General features: G+C 44.3%; 1 protein-coding gene across 2 annotated transcripts in view; it reads right to left on the bottom strand.

Annotated features, from left to right (window-relative positions):
* Window positions 1-1,889: 1,889 nt before the first annotated feature.
* LOC124289196 overlaps window positions 1,890-16,782 on the bottom strand; it is a 33,302-nt gene continuing 18,409 nt past the window's right edge. For both annotated transcript variants that reach the window (XM_046725800.1, XM_046725802.1), the window contains exons 7-16: window positions 13,151-13,259; window positions 12,641-12,801; window positions 10,989-11,090; window positions 9,279-9,359; window positions 8,312-8,429; window positions 7,642-7,751; window positions 6,772-6,948; window positions 3,759-3,846; window positions 3,276-3,364; window positions 1,890-2,401 (exon numbers count right to left, since the gene is read on the bottom strand). In XM_046725800.1, coding sequence (XP_046581756.1) covers window positions 3,282-3,364; window positions 3,759-3,846; window positions 6,772-6,948; window positions 7,642-7,751; window positions 8,312-8,429; window positions 9,279-9,359; window positions 10,989-11,090; window positions 12,641-12,801; window positions 13,151-13,259 — 1,029 coding nt within the window. In that variant the 3' untranslated portion in view covers window positions 1,890-2,401; window positions 3,276-3,281. The remainder of the gene's footprint in view (window positions 2,402-3,275; window positions 3,365-3,758; window positions 3,847-6,771; window positions 6,949-7,641; window positions 7,752-8,311; window positions 8,430-9,278; window positions 9,360-10,988; window positions 11,091-12,640; window positions 12,802-13,150; window positions 13,260-16,782) is intronic.

Raw genomic sequence — 16,782 nt, 5'->3', positions numbered from 1 at the left:
GACGTGTTCAATTTGTATAAGGGGAGCCTTTCGGTAAAAAGCCCTCGTTGTACAATTGTATTCCCACTAGTCAAAGTCAAAGATATTTATTGTACTTAAGGCCTCCAGCCCGTACACAAGTAATACAAGTATATGTACAGCACATGTTACAGACATTTCACAAAGAAATTACAGTTCAGATAAGATATTGCTTCTAACGAAAACAGCATGTTTTACATAAAGCGCAAGATTACATATTACATTTTCATTTTTGGAAGATAGAATGGAAGCAAAGGCAGATGAAGGATATTTTAACAGGTAATTATTTGGGATATATTTTTTTCTTAAATCAGCATAATGTGGGCATACAAAAGCGAAGTGAATTTCATCTTCTATAGCCGAGTTACATAATATCCTTAAACGTCTCTCTATTGAAAATCGTCTGCCCTTATTTACTGATAAGTCTAACAAGCCCAATCGAAAATTGACAAGTGTGCGTCTGATATTTCTAGATGTCAATACAGATAGATATAGTTCTGGTTGAATTAAGCTCTTATGTGATCTATACAACTGGTATCTTGAACTATTGTCTAGACAGGAATGCCATTCTTGATAATACATACTAACAGATTGTTCTCGAAATTGCTTAAGACATACATTAATATTACCAACTGTTTGATTTAGCCACACAAATCCAAAGCCATGAGAAAATAAAAGAGTTCTAATATGAGATGCCCATGTTGCCTTACCCCTATCATCTAAATGTACAAGCATGTTATAAGCTAGTTTGGGGATTCTTTGTTCGTGCATTCCAAGAATCTTTAACCAATATTTTAAACATCTGATTTGTGAATTTATATATATCGGATATATACCGCATTCTCCATAAACCATACAAGTTGGTGCTGCTCGGGCTACATTTAAAAATCTTTTACATGCTAAAAGGTGTAGTTTCTCTAGACATTCATGACGATGAAATCCCCAAATTTCAGACCCATAAAGTATAATCGGTTGGATTTGTGCATCAAACAATTAAAAATATATTTTCGGGGTTAAAATTCCAAAATTCTGGGAAACTGACATAACATTAATAAGAGCCTTCTTAGCACGTGATTTCAGGTCTATAACACTCTTTTTAAAGTTCATGGTATGGGAAAACAATAGTCCGAGATAGGTATACTGATTAACAATAGATAAATTTTTGCCACTCAAAAAACAGTTTTCTTTAGAGGCGACAGGCCCACCTCTTCTAAAGATAACTATGTTTGTTTTTTCAAAATTAACAAATAATTTCCATTCATTTGTATAACGTTCCAAAATATTCAGTTGGTTTTGTAGACCGACGATAGTATGTGACACTAAAATTACATCATCGGCAAAAAGGAGGATAAAAATTTCCATCATATCTGGAAACATTTGCACACCTTGTTTACCTGCATTAGAAATATCATAATACAGTTCGCTTATAAAGAAGGAAAACAATACAGGGCTTAAAATAAACCCTTGCCGAACTCCCATGGGACAGTCGAAAAAATCGGTGACATCCCACTACAATGATAATGACGATATGAAAACACACGGGTAATAATATTTACAGTGTATGAAATAAGGCCCGTCCGACCGCCCGGGACGGTCAAGATATCTGACGGGAGTCTAAATTTACATCTAGCCTGCCCGATGGTCTGGTAAAAAATTTAGATGTTCCATACATCTGAGTAAATTCACCATATTTGGTCTGGTTAAATCCATTTTGGGCTGGTAACATTTTGAAGTTACCAGCCCTGATGTCTGGCTGGATTTGTGGCTTATTCCATACACTAGTAATAATCTCTTGATGATATGTCGGTCTTCACAGTTCGACCCAATTACACGCATTGAAGTGGTTTTAGACACCGAACAGGACTGCAGTGTTTTGGGAATTGCTGAAGTTGTATGGTAACAAAGTGCATATTGATTAGCATAAACACCTACCATCGGAGGCCGATTTTACATATATTATGAACATACTCTTGAGCTACTGGGGAAGGATTTCTCCTACGTGACCTGATGGGCATATTTATCGGATCGTGATAACAGGTTTATCAAATTCGTTTGATGATCCATTATATGATAAACCGAACAAAGAAAGATTACAGTATCTCTGAATCACATAAAGTACTGACACGCGAAGCCGGTACATACTGTTAGAGAGCTACAAGAGTTTGTCGCTGTGTAGTGAGAAGGTGAAGCTTTACAGGGACTGATGTGAAAGTATGATACTTGTATATATTATGCTCTGAAATAATATAGAAGGTTGATAATTTTCCGACACAAAAGTACAAATGACAAATAAGTTATTTAATAACTGGATATATGGAAGTGATGTAGTTTGAATGTTTGTCTCGCGATGTTCGGCGTCTTCACCGGAGGCGCTGTGTGGTACCTGTAAAGACACGTTGGAGTGAGTGAGTGCTGATTGGGTGTGCGAGTGAGTGAGTGTGTGGATGGGTTGCGTGGGTGAGTAAGTGATTCAGTGAGTGGGTGGGTTGTCTGGGTGGAGTGAGTGGGTGAGTGAGTGAGTGACACACACGCACACACATACAAACTCAGATACAAACACACACATGCACGCACACACGCACGCACGTAAACCGTGTGTTTTGAACTTTAAGTACAATAATGTGGAACTCTGCTGTAACCACCACTACACGTCATCCCATCTCATGTTGAGTCTTCTCCACCACTCATTTCTGTTTGCATTGCAAAAAGCTTTAATCAGACTAACGCTTAGTCTCTGAATATTATAATGTTGATAGAAACAACAATTCCTTTCACTCTGAAAAATAGCCCGAGTGAGATGGAGGGGGGGGGGGATTCAGAGACTTATGTCATCTGCATTGGGGCTACTCGTGCAAGGGACCTTCACAGATACAAATTACATTCCACAACCATCAGAAAAAAAAGATTACATGACAGTTCTGTGCCAATTTACACTCATCAGAGGGGTACACAAAGTCAGTGGTCTGGATTTCCATGTTTAGTGGAAGCTGCGTTGGCTGAGTGGGTTAGACGGCTGACTTTGTGTGCTGGCTCAACCAAACAAAGGTACTAGAATCTGTACTTAAAGAGTGTAATCCCAAAAATGACATATGTTACATTTGACCACTTGCTAAATAGCATTGTGTATTTACTTGAACCAGAGGAAATCTACACTTGCTTAGTTAGCCTTTAGTTGAACATGCGGTTCAGGGACTGAGACAGACTACACTTTAATGTGCGTACGTTGGCGGTGAATAGTGATTGATGTTGAAGGTTACCTTAGTTTACTTGAAGAAGAAGTAGCCCCCTCCTCCGCCACCGAGTACCCCAACAACCAACATGCCGAAGCCCAGTCCGCCCATCGCACCTGCAACCAACACAATACAGACGGGTATTAATGTATGGCTATATGTTTGATTCGTTGTTGTTTAACGATTCCTATCCTTCACAATGACATTTGATTGTATTCGGACAACAGATGCGTGTTATGTGTAGATTGATTGGTTGGTTTGTCCTCTAACGCCGCACTCAGCAATATTCAAGCCTTCTGGGGGCAGTATGTAAATAATCGAGTGATCAACAGCATGAGCATCATTCTACCTAATTGGGATACGATAACATGACATTGTGTCAACCAAGTTAGCGAGCCTGACGACCTGATTCCGTTAGTCGCCTCTTACGTCAAGCATGGGCTGCTGAACACCAGTTGTAACCCTGATCTTGACGGGTAGTACCGTGTAAAGAGTGAGGGATTCACGTACCGTCACTGTAGCCCGTGTCCTTTGGATAAAGCTCATCCTCGTAGGTGTACTCGCGGATTGAGTTGGGGGTCACCACGATGTTGATTGGCTGAAATAAATCGAATACAATCAAACACCCTTCTGTCGAAGTTGTATTGATTTACGCAAATACTTTAAGCTATCCAACGTGCGACACAACCAAAGACATAATGAGTGAGTGAGTGAGTGAGTTGGGTTTTACGCCACTTTTAGCAATATTCCAGCAACATCAAGACGGGGGACACCGGAAATGGGCTTCACACATTGTACCCATGTGAGGAATCGAACCCGGGTCTTCGGCGTGACGAGCGAACGCTTTAACCACTAGGCTACCCCACCGCCCCCAAAGTTATAATGGATAGTGAGCGAGTGAGTGAGTGAGTTTTACGCCACTTTTAGCAATATTCCAGCAATATCAAGGCTGGGGACACCTGAAATGGTCTTCACACATTGTACCAATGGGGGAAATCGTACCCGGGCCTTCGGCGTGACGAGCGAACGCTTTAACCACTAGGCTACCCCACCGCCCCTTATAATGGATGGAAAAAGCGTACGAACGCATCATCGTTTAATACGACACTTGAAATGTGGACACTAACACATCAAACTTCGACACAAAGGTGCTTGACTGTATTGTAAGATGTACTATTAAACCTACGATCTGTTCATAATACATTTTTCTAGTGGACCATTTAGTACATACGTAAACTCGAGCTGTTGTCATGCTATTATATGCAACAGACCCATAGTGCAGAGTGGGGGCATTGGGTTGGCCAAGCGGTTTATGGACATATTTGCCAGTCCTACAGTCTGGGTTCGATTCCTACATGGGTACACATTGTGAAGCCAATATCTGCTGTACACCACCGCAAACTGTCAGGTGATTGGATAGTGATTCATGTGTTCTTTCAACTAGCGTATACCTCCCCAGTCCCCGGTCGGGTGGAGTGTTTCAACTAGCGTATACCTCCCCAGTCCCCGGTCGGGTGGAGTCTTTCAACTAGCGTATACCTCCCCAGTCCCCGGTCGGGTGGAGTGTTTCAACTAGCGTATACCTCCCCAGTCCCCGGTCGGGTGGAGTGTTTCAACTAGCGTATACCTCCCCGGTCCCCGGTCGTCGGTGGAGTGTTTCAACTAGCGTATACCTCCCGGTCCCCGGTCGGGTGGAGTGTTTCCTAGCGTATACCCCGGTCCGGTGGAGTCTTTCAACTAGCGTATACCTCCCCAGTCCCCGGTCGGGTGGAGTGTTTCAACTAGCGTATACCTCCCCAGTCCCCGGTCGGGTGGAGTGTTTCAACTAGCGTATACCTCCCCAGTCCCCGGTCGGGTGGAGTCTTCCAACTAGCGTATACCTCCCCAGTCCCCGGTCGGGTGGAGTGTTTCAACTAGCGTATACCTACCTCCCAGTCCCCGCCTCCCCAGTCGGTCGGGTGGAGTGTTTCAACTAGCGTATACCTCCCCAGTCCCCGGTCGGGTGGAGTCGTTTCAACTAGCGTATACCTCCCCAGTCCCCGGTCGGGGGGAGTGTTGGTTGTTTGTCCTCTTCAGCTTGCAAGAACCGTACCTGTCACTAATTGCTGGAATGTGAGTCTTGTGTTCCCTCAATTAGCGAGCACATTACCTGTTACTAGTTGGATTGCGTGTGGGTCGCATGTGGGTCGCATGTGGGTCGCATGTTGGTCGCGTGTGGGTCGCATATGGGTCGCGCGTTGGTCTCATGTTTGTAGTGTCTGGGTCTCGTGTTGATCGCATATGGGTCGCATGTTGGTCGTGTGTGGGTCGATGGGTCGCGTTGGTCGCGTATCGCATGTTGATTGTGTAGCGTCGCATGGGTCGCATGTTGTTGGTCGCGTATGGGTCGCATGTTGGTCGCGTGGTGTTGGTCGCGTATGGTCGCATATGGGTCGCATGTTGGTCGTGTGTGGGTCGCCGATGGGTCGCATGTTGGTCGCGTATGGGTCGTGTGTTGATCGCGTGTTGGTCGCGTATGGGATGCGTGTTGGTCGCGTATGGGTCGTGTGGGTCGCATGTTGGTCGCGTATGGGTCGTGTATGGATAACATGTTGGTCGCGTATGGGTCGCATGTTGGTCGTGTATGGGTCGCATGTTGGTCGCGTTTGGGTTGCATGTTGGTCGCGTATGGGTCGTTTGGCGCGTGTTGGTCGCGTGTTGGTCGCATATGGGTCGCATGTCGGTCGTGTGGGTCGCGTGGGGCGCCGATGGGTCGCATGTTGGTCGTATGGGTCGTGTGTTGATCGTGATCGCGTGGGTCGCATATTGGGGTCGCGTATGGGTCGCATGTTGGTCGCATGTTGGTCGCATGTTGGTCGCGTATGGGTCGTGTTGGTCGCATATGTTGGTCGCGTATGGGTCGCATGTTGGTCGAGTGTGGGTCGCGTATGGTCGCATGTTGGTCCGGATCGCATGTTGGTCGCGTATGGGTCGCATGTTGGTCGCGTATGGGTCGCATATTGGTCGCGTGTTGGTCGCGTATGGGTCGCGTGTGGGTCGCATGTTGGTCGCGTATGGGTCGCATGTTGGTCGCGTGTTGGTCGCGTGTTGGTCGCGTATGGGTCGTGTTGGTGTGTGGGTCGCATGTTGATCGCGTATGGGTCGCATGTGGGTCGCGTGTTGGTCATGTTTGCGTGTGGGCCGCATGGGTTACTCGTGGGTCGCATGCTGGTCGCGTGTGGGTCGCATTCTGGTCGCATGGCATTCTGGCGTGTTGGTCGCGTGGGCGCGTGTGGGTCGGGTGTTGATCGCGTATGGGTCGCATGTTTGGTCGCATGTGGGTCGCGTATGGGTCGTGTGGGTCGCGTTTTGGTCGTATGTGGGTGGCGTTGGGTCGCGTGGGTCTAGATAGAGTCGGGTCTTCGCCTCTCAATGGATGGATGAATGGACAGTGGGTTGTGTGTTTTCATTAATTAACAAGTGCCCCACCGGTGTCTGGCTAGATAGGGTCTGAGTCGTGAGTCCCCTCAACTGATCATCTCACCATTCCAATCGAGAGCGGAGTGAATGGGATGACAAACTGGTTATTGTTGACTGCGGACATAAAGGAAGCGACGGCAACGTCCAACGACACCTCCTTCGACTCGTTGTGGACGTCTCCCTTCATGGGTGCGGTATCAAGGAAGTCAAACCGGATGTGGACATCCTCCTCGAACACAAGCTGCAGGACAACAGATACTGTTAGTGTTTCTCCAAGGAATGTTTGGAATTTAGGACCAAATAATATTTTCCGATATTTTGATTCTTTTAAAAGACGTTGAAAAAAGAACAATGGTGCTGATTTCATGAACGTGCCTTCCCATTTCCCCGACTTGACCGATCGAGCAGATTTGGGATGAGCTGGGTAGACGAGTGCGACATCAACAGTTTGGGCAGGCACTCGCTGACGACTTCCGGTAACAGCGTCCCGACAGATCGCTCATGATTAGTTGGTTTGTTGTTTAACGCCGCACTCAGCAATATTCCAGCTATATGGCGGCGGTCTGTAAATAATCGAGTAGGGACCAGACAATCCAGTGATCAACAGCATGAGCATCGATCTACGCAGTTGGGATACGATGACATGTGTCAACCAAGTCAGCGAGCCTGACCACCCGATCCTGTTAGTCGCCCCTTACGACAAGCAGTGGTTACTGAAGACCAGTTCTAACCAGGATCTTCAGGGGTTGGTTCCTCCTGAGGAGACATTACTTTACCGTTACGGTCGCCCACCCTAGGATGTCCCACTGGTAAGTAGCGTCTACTGTTTCAACAGTTTTATCACTGTGAAGTCCGCGTTCACGGCTTATATGTTTTTGTGGGATTCAGTTTAACAGGTGTTAGGTTTTAATTGGTAATGTGTGCTTGAGTTTACCCTGAGCTTGGCTATTCGGAGTGGGGATGCTCCAGTGATGACCACAATCTCCTCCAGAACTGTATAACCGAAGGTTGTTCTATCCCTGTCGATAGTGGCAGCATAGGAACCTGAACAACAAACAACAACCGTGAACACAATATATACAGCACAGAACACTAACACACACACTAACACAAGCACACACGCATATACACCCACAAACACACACGTGCGCACACAGGCAAACACACACGCGCACACGCAATCACCCACGCCCTTGCTTTATTAAAAACCATTTACTTCTACCTTGTTTAGAATTGTTCTTGAGACAATATTTATTATTAACCATGAAGCAAATCAGGCTCACTTTTTGTTTGATACCAGTAATCGCCCCTAGTCACTCACTCACTCACTCACTCACTCACTTACTCACTCACTCACTCACTTACTCACAATACAAAATTACCTTACCGAGATAGTGTATTTCTTCCTGAGGAAAGAAATATTTTTTTGTATATAAATAGTCTTCCCTATTTTCCCGATATTTCCTGAAATAGGAATTCCTACCTGAGATTAAGTATGCCATCCTGAGGGCAGAATTGTTTCCCGATATATAATAGCATTCCTACCTGAGGCAATGTATTCATTTATGAGATATATATTATTTCCTGAGATAACATATTCCTACCTGGGACAGTGAAGTCAAAGCTCCTTCTGTTTAAGTTTATGTAGCAGGCGCTGATGTCCCAGTTGAGGAGGTCGGGGCGGTTCTGGGTGTAGTCGAAGATGTTGTATTCGTACTCGAACTGTAAACATTATTTGTTTATTTGTTTACTTGGAATACACAGTACCATTTTGAAAGTGGTCAAATGTAACATTTGTTACATTTGGGATTACACTTTCTCAGCAAAGTACAGATTCTAGTACTTTTGTTGGGGTGAGTCCCATCCGGTATTCAAAGGTGGCTGAGCGGGTTAGGCGTCTGACTATGTGTGCTGGCGGATAAGTGCCTGACTCTGAGGGTGTGGGTTCGAATCCCGGATGGGACTCAAACCCAGCAAACGTACTAGAATCTGTACTTTACATTGTTTAACGCCGCACTCAGCAATATTCCAACTATATCCCGGGGGTCTGTAAATAATCGAGTCTGGACCAGACAATCCAGTGGTAACGGCATGAGGATCGATCTTCGCAATTTAGATACGATGGCATGTGCCAACCAAGTCAGCAAGTCTGACCTCCTAATTCCGCTAGTCGCCTCTTACGACAAGCATGGGATGCTGAAGACCAATTCTAACCCGGATCTTCACGGGTCGGAACTGCCAGGAAGAACCATTTCATGAGTGAAATAGATGGCTTGTACACCTCTTTCGACCATATACCAGCTCTACCATGGCGGGGGACATCAGAAATGGGCTTCGAACACTGAGCTTACGTACGGAATCGAACTCGGCTCATCGGCGTGACGAGCGAACGCTTTAACAATTAGGCTACTTCGAAGCGGGAGTCATCCATGTGATTGAATGTACTATATAGTAAGCCTTATGCCGTAATATGAACGTTCATTCATGAAGTGACATAGCATCAATTTCACTCAAGATGCACATGATGCATTAACTTTCTGAATCGTTTTCAAGGAAAGGGAGATAACTTACAACACCCATCGACACTGTCAACTGGAGAGGCACCCCTTGATGAAACATGGCATTGTGGTCCTCGGCGGACGAGTAGTTGTCCTACATAAAAAATACAGATTAGAGCAGGTAGTGAGTGAATATGGTTTCACGCCGCCTTTAGCAATATTCCAGCGATGTGCCGCTGGGGAACACCAGAAATGGGCTTATCTGATTGATTCAGGGACCTTGAATGAGTGAGTTTGGTTTTACGCCACTTTTAGCAATATTCCGACAATATCCCGGCGGGGAACACAATAATGGGCTTTACTCATTGTATCCATGTGGGGAATCGAACCCGGGTCTTCGATGTGACGAGGGACCGCTTTAACCACCAGGCTACCCCACCGCCCCCGTCTGACATTAAGATCTAATATATTTATGCGCATTGATTAGGCACAAACTGAAACCCACTGCAATTGTTGCAATTTTGGTCCGATTATACCCTAGCATATTTGTAAAGGACGTGTTCACTCAATACCTCAAAAACAATATCAACTTCCTGCAAAGGCACAAAACACACTCGATATACATTTTGTAATTGCAATAAGTGCGCTAGTTTTAAGAACTTATTTGAAAGACTACGTTACTAAAAAATAAGAATACACGATGGCAAGTTATTGTAATGTATCACTCGGCAACGTCTGGCGGTGACAGCAGTTCTTTTGTGTTGCCCACATGGTTATTATTTATAAAGTAAATTCAGGTTTTGGAAATGAAAACTAGCAGATTGCTTGGTCTGCCAACCAAACGTCATGAAATCTTATATAACTTATACAATGTATTTTTACTATTGACATATGAGAAACCTAATACCAAGTACCATGTGATAATCATGCCATGTGAGAAACCTTGTACCAAGTACCATGTGATAATCATGACTTATGAGAAACCTTATACCAAGTACCATGTGATAATCATGACATATGAGAAACCTTGTACCAAGTACCATGTGATAATCATGACATATGAGAAACCTTCTACCAAGTACCATGGCATAATCATGACATATGAGAAACCTAGTACCAATTACCATGTGATAAATCATGACATATGAGAAACCTTCTACCAAGTACCATGTGATAATCATGACATATGAGAAACCTTGTACCAAGTACCATGTGATAATCATGACATATGAGGAACCTTGTACATATGAGAATGACCTATGAGAAACCTTGTACCAAGTACCATGTGATAATCATGACATATGAGAAACCTTGTACCAAGTACCATGTGATAATCATGACATATGAGAAACCTTGTACCAAGTACCATGTGATAATCATGACATATGAGAAACCTTGTACCAAGTACCATGTGATAATCATGACATATGAGAAACCTTCTACCAAGTGATGTGATAATCATATGAGAAACCTTCTACCAAGTACCATGATAATCATGACATATAACCTTGTACCAAGTACCATGTGATAATCATGACATATGAGAAACCTTCTACCAAGTACCATGGCATAATCATGACATATGAGAAACCTTGTACCAAGTACCATGTGATAAATATGACTTATGAGAAACCTTGTACCTAGTACCATGTGGACTTATGTAAAATCTTGTGCCAAGTACTGTGATAATCATGACATGTGAGAAACCTAGTACCAAGTATCATGTAATAATCATAGCATATGTAAACATTTTACCATGTACCATGTGATAACCATTACATACCGTCCTGAAGAACCATTGCCACGTGGAGTTGATTGGTTTTTTGGGTGGATAATCGCTCCTCCGCCCCACCCAGTTGTACGCCTCAATATTGCGCGTTTTTTTCTGCAACATATACATGTATATGTATTTATGAGCGTGACATTGGTTAACCTGAACTTTCTGCAAGTTACAATATTGTAGAACGTCACTAATCACCTGGGTACCCGCTTCTAAGTCACCGTCGATACGGCACCATGGTACCCATCATTAAGTCACCGTGGTACCCTCCCGAAACACCGTGGTACCCATCACTAAGTCACCGTGGTACCCTCACGAAACACCGTGATACCAATCACAAGTCACCGTGGTACCCTCCCGAAACACCGTGGTACCCATCACTAAGTCACCGTGGTACCCTCACGAAACACCGTGATACCAATCACAAGTCACCGTGGTACCCTTCACGAAGCACCGTGGTACCCATCACTAACGACCACAATTTAGTAGATTTATGTCATCACTTAGGATTATAGGGTCATGACATCCTGTGAACGAATGCGTGGTTTTGACCAGGGGAGATAATCAAGTAAATCCTAAAAAATGCACTGTCACAAAGTACACGAATTACAGTCGAAGGACGAGGATACACGGCTAGAAAACTGTGAAAAATGTTTAGTATGAGTAGACGAGTTATCACGTCCCTCGTATGGAAACATTGTAAAAATCGGACGTAATATCTCGTCCATCGAATTCAGAGGCTACGGATGGAAAAATCTGGTCGTATGCAAGAGTTGTTGATGCCTGGACGTGATATCACGTCCTTAGGATATATGTGCATCTGTGAAAAAATTACGTCGTATGGAAAGAGCTAAACCGTGGCACCCTTAACTAAGACAAAGGCGTATACCTTATTTCAGCATTTTGTTGCGGTTGTTTCGAACCTTGGTTAAATCGAAGTACGTACCCCCACACAAGTCAGGCTTTGGGGCGTGTGCCGCTCTCTCACTCACAACACTCTCAGGTGTGACCCCCAAACATAAGCCAGGCTTTGGAGCGTGTGCCGCTCTCTCACTCACAACACTCTCAGGTGTGACCCCCAAACATAAGCCAGGCTTTGGAGCGTGTGCCGCTCTCTCACTCCAAACTTAGGTGTGAGGCCCAAACATAAGCGTGTGCCGCTCTCTCACTCACAACACTCTCAGGTGTGACCCCCAAACATAAGCCAGGCTTTGGAGCGTGTGCCGCTCTCTCACTTACAACACTCTCAGGTGTGACCCCCAAACATAAGCCAGGCTTTGGAAGCGTGTGCCGCTCTCTCACTTACAACACTCTCAGGTGTGACCCCCAAACATAAGCCAGGCTTTGAAGCGTGTGCCGCTCTCTCACTCACAACACTCTCAGGTGTGACCCCCAAACATAAACCAGGCTTTGAAGCGTGTGCCGCTCTCTCACTCACAACACTCTCAGGTGTGACCACCACACACAAGCGAGGCCTTGAAGCGTGTGCCGCTCTCTCACGCACCACACTCTCAGGTGTGACTCACACACAAACCACTCTTCAAAGAGAGTGAAACTATCTCACGCACCACACACTCAGATGCGACCCCAACACAAACAGGGTACTGATATGTTTTACACTATCTATATTACAAGTCCACCATTATCTCACTCACCACGCCTTCATACGAAGTTGTGTCGGCGTTCATGTAGAAGAATTCCTGGGATGTCCTCTGTCTGACGTCATATGGTCCGGCGTTCTCATCATCGAACGTAGACTGCTCTATCGGCACCCACGAGCAGTTGCCTAGCTCGTTGTCCGTCACGTACGCCATACCTTGTGAAAAACACCACACAACGAGGATACACATGATTGACGCCTTGTAACAATGCCTGTCAAATCAGGATACAACGGAAGAACGCCATGCCTTGTAACAATATCCATATAAAGATCTAAGTCTACATCCTATATCTATTTATATACAACTACAAAGCGATATACGTTTCTTTTAATTTCATAAGATATGTAATAAACATAGTCAAAAACACTCAGTTTTTCTTATTTTTATATTTTCATAACTTCATAACTTCATACTTTTTTCAGCTCTCTTACAACTTGAGGTTTATATAAGAAACCAAAAACATATGGAAAGCATCATAGCAAACAAAACGTGTGAAAACTTTACCAGTATTGAAATCGTGTATTTCTGTCAACGATCGGGTTCCAAACATACTCGCCCCTGGTATTGGCGTGTAGACGTACTTGGTCAGCTTGGTGGCGTAGTCGAACCACTCCTGTAGGATAACGTCACAGAACGGTTAAACATGACACATAGCTTGGTGGAGTAGTCGAACCACTCCTGCAGGATAACGTCACACAACGTTTACACATGACACATAGCTTGGTGGCGTAGTTGAACCACTCCTGCAGGATAACGTCACACAACGTTTACACATGACACATAGCTTGGTGGAGTAGTCGAACCACTCCTGTAGGATAACGTCACACAACGTTTACACATGACACATAGCTTGGTGGAGTAGTCGAACCACTCCTGTAGGATAACGTCACACAACGTTTACACATGACACATAGCTTGGTGGAGTAGTTGAACCACTCCTGCAGGATAACGTCACACAACGTTTACACATGACACATAGCTTGGTGGAGTAGTTGAACCACTCCTGCAGGATAACGTTACAGAACGTTTACACATGACACATAGCTTGGTGAGTAGTCGAAGCTCCTAGATCGTCACACAACACACATGACACATAGCTTAGTGGAGTAGGATAACTGTAGGATAACGTCACACAACGTTTACACATGACACATAACTTAGTGGAGAATAAGTCGAACCACTCCTGTAGGATAACGTCACACAACGTTTACACATGACACATAGCTTGGTGGAGTAGTCGAACCACTCCTGTAGGATAACGTCACAACGATGACACATAGCTTAGTGGAGTAGTCACAGATAACGTCACACAACTACACATGACACATAGCTTAGTGGAGGAGTAGCATAGCTTGTTGGAGTAGTCGAACCACTCCTGCAAGATAACTTAGTGAAGTAGTCAAACCACTCCTGCAGAATATCGCCACAGAACGTCTACACGTGACACATAACTTGGTGTTTTTACAACAATCACAATAGGAATTCAAGAAGATCCACGAGAAGCTTCTTCACCTCTGGACACAGTACACAGCCAAGGGACTCTCCACAAATTCATTCCTGTCCAGGGCAGCTACTTGCTATCGTCCCTGAAGGACTTCACCCGATCCATCACAGCCAATATGAACTGATACAATTATTCAAACAATCTGAATATGCTGTTTCGACACATTACACAGATGAAAAAAAATATTGAAACAATTTTATAGTTGATAATGATAATAATTATTTGCTGAGGTGAAACAACCTCTAAATGGGAAGAAACTGTATGGGGTGAAACTGTATGGGGTGAAACATCCCGGGTGAAACTGTATGGGGTGAAACACTGACTGACTGAATTTGGTTTTACGCCGCTTTTGGCAATATTCCAGCAATATCACGGCGGGGGACACCAGATATGGGCTTCACTCATTATACCCATGTGGGGATTCGAACCCGGGTCTTTGCGTGACGAGCCAACGCTTTAACCACTAGACTACCCCCAATCGCCCCCAACCACCTACACAACGTGTTATTATGTCCACAACCAACTACACAACGTGTTATTATGTCCACAACCACCTACACAACGTGTTATTATGGTCACAACCATCTACACAACGTGTTATTATGTCAACCAACACCTACACAACGTGTTAATATGTCCACAACCCCATACACAACGTGTTGTTATGTCCACAGCCACATACACAACGTGTTATTCTGTCCATAACCACATACACAACGTGTTATTATGTCCACAACCACCTACACAACGTGTTACTATATCCAGAGCCACACACACGACGTGTTATTATGTCCACAACCATCTACACCACAGGGGCGTGTCACGCTTAGAAACAGCGTTAGAAAGACATATAGGTATATAGACCCTACCCTAGTACTATATAAAAGGAAAGGGGTGTAACGACGGAACCACCCCCTCCTCAATCAAAGTTAACTTTCACCACGTAAACTAGTTTTAAGGCCCCGTCGAGGCCTACGGATCGAAAGCGAGATGATTGCCCTACAACATGAGCTATAAATGGTCACAATGGATCATTATTTCAAAAGTTATACGCCACGACTCACTGAAAACAGCTACCTCCGGAATTGCAAGCCAAAATCATGGATCACCCAAGACAGCGAAAACTCACCTTTTAAATTCGTTTATTAATTCCAGCCACGTTGACAGCACCTATGTAGGGCTAGATTCGACCGGCAGCGGTATTCCACGGGTCTAAAAACTTATTGCAACATCTACAAATCATTTCCTCGACAGTAAGCAGGCACTTTCTCCAAAACCATCGGCAATCATACTCACTTGTCGGCCATAGACGGCCTTGACATTCAAGTGATCTGAGCAGATCCGCAGAAACTGAATTAGGCCATCCGATTGGTGGAAAATGTAATATACTGTAAGATTTGACTGTTTGATAATGGGCGCGAAATATGAACTTTGCAATATTTCTTCTATTTTGGATCATGTACGGAACAGTAAATTGTTAAGAATAATTTTAGAGGTTGTTAAAATGTATTCGATACTGATTCATTTTTAGGAAATTCTATTTACAAATATTTAACCTCTAAAATTATTTTTACCAATTTACTGATCAGGCTGCTTAAATGTCAAGGCCATCTATGGCCGACAAGTTAGTATGATTGCCGATGGTTTTGGAGAACATGTCTGCTTACTGTCGAGGAAATGATTAGTAGATGTTGCAATAAGCTTTTAGACCCGTGGAATACCGCTGCCGGTCGAATCTAGCCCTACATAGGTGTTGTCAACGTGGCTGGAATTAATAAACGAATTTAAAAGGTGAGTTTTCGCTGTCTTGGGTGATCCATGATTTTGGCTTGGAATTCCGGAGGTAGGTGTTTTCAGTGAGTCGTGGCGTATAACTTTTGAAATAATGATCCCATTGTGACCATTTATAGCTCATTTTGTAGGGAAACCATCTCGCTTTCGATCCGTAGGCCTCGACGGGGCCTTAAAACTAGTTTACGTGGTGAAATCTAACTTTGATTGAGGAGGGGGTGGTTCCGTCGTTACATCCCTTTCCTTTTATATAGTACTAGGGTAGGGTCTATATACCTATATGTCTTTCTAACGCTGTTTCTAAGCGTGACACGCCCCTGTGGTCTACACAACGTGTAATTATGTCCACAACCACATACACAACGTGGTATTATGTTCACAACCACCTACACAACGTGTTGTTATGTCCACAGCCACATACACAACGTGTTATTATGTCCATAACTACAGACACAACGTGTTATTATGTCCACAACCACCTACACAACGTGTTATTATGTCCACGACCACCTACACAACGTGTTATTATGTCCAAAACCACACGCACAGCGTGTTATTATGTCCACACCCACCTACACAACGTGTTATTATGTCCACAACCACCTACACAACGTGTTATTATGTCCACAACCATCTACACAACGTGTTATTATGTCCACAGCCACCTACACAACGTGTTATTATGTCCACAACCACCTACACAACGTGTTATTATGTCCACAACCATCTACACAACGTGTTATTATGTCCACAACCATCTACACAACGTGTTATTATGTCCACAACCAACTACACAACGTGTTATTATGTCCACAACAATCTACACAACGTGTTATTATGT

The sequence above is a fragment of the Haliotis rubra genome, unplaced genomic scaffold (genome assembly GCF_003918875.1).
Source record: "Haliotis rubra isolate DU_JTF1 unplaced genomic scaffold, ASM391887v1 Scf435, whole genome shotgun sequence".
NCBI classification, from domain to species: Eukaryota; Metazoa; Mollusca; class Gastropoda; order Lepetellida; family Haliotidae; genus Haliotis; species Haliotis rubra.
Note: the sequence above shows the minus strand (reverse complement) of the source record. Positions and strands in the feature narration are given on the sequence as shown.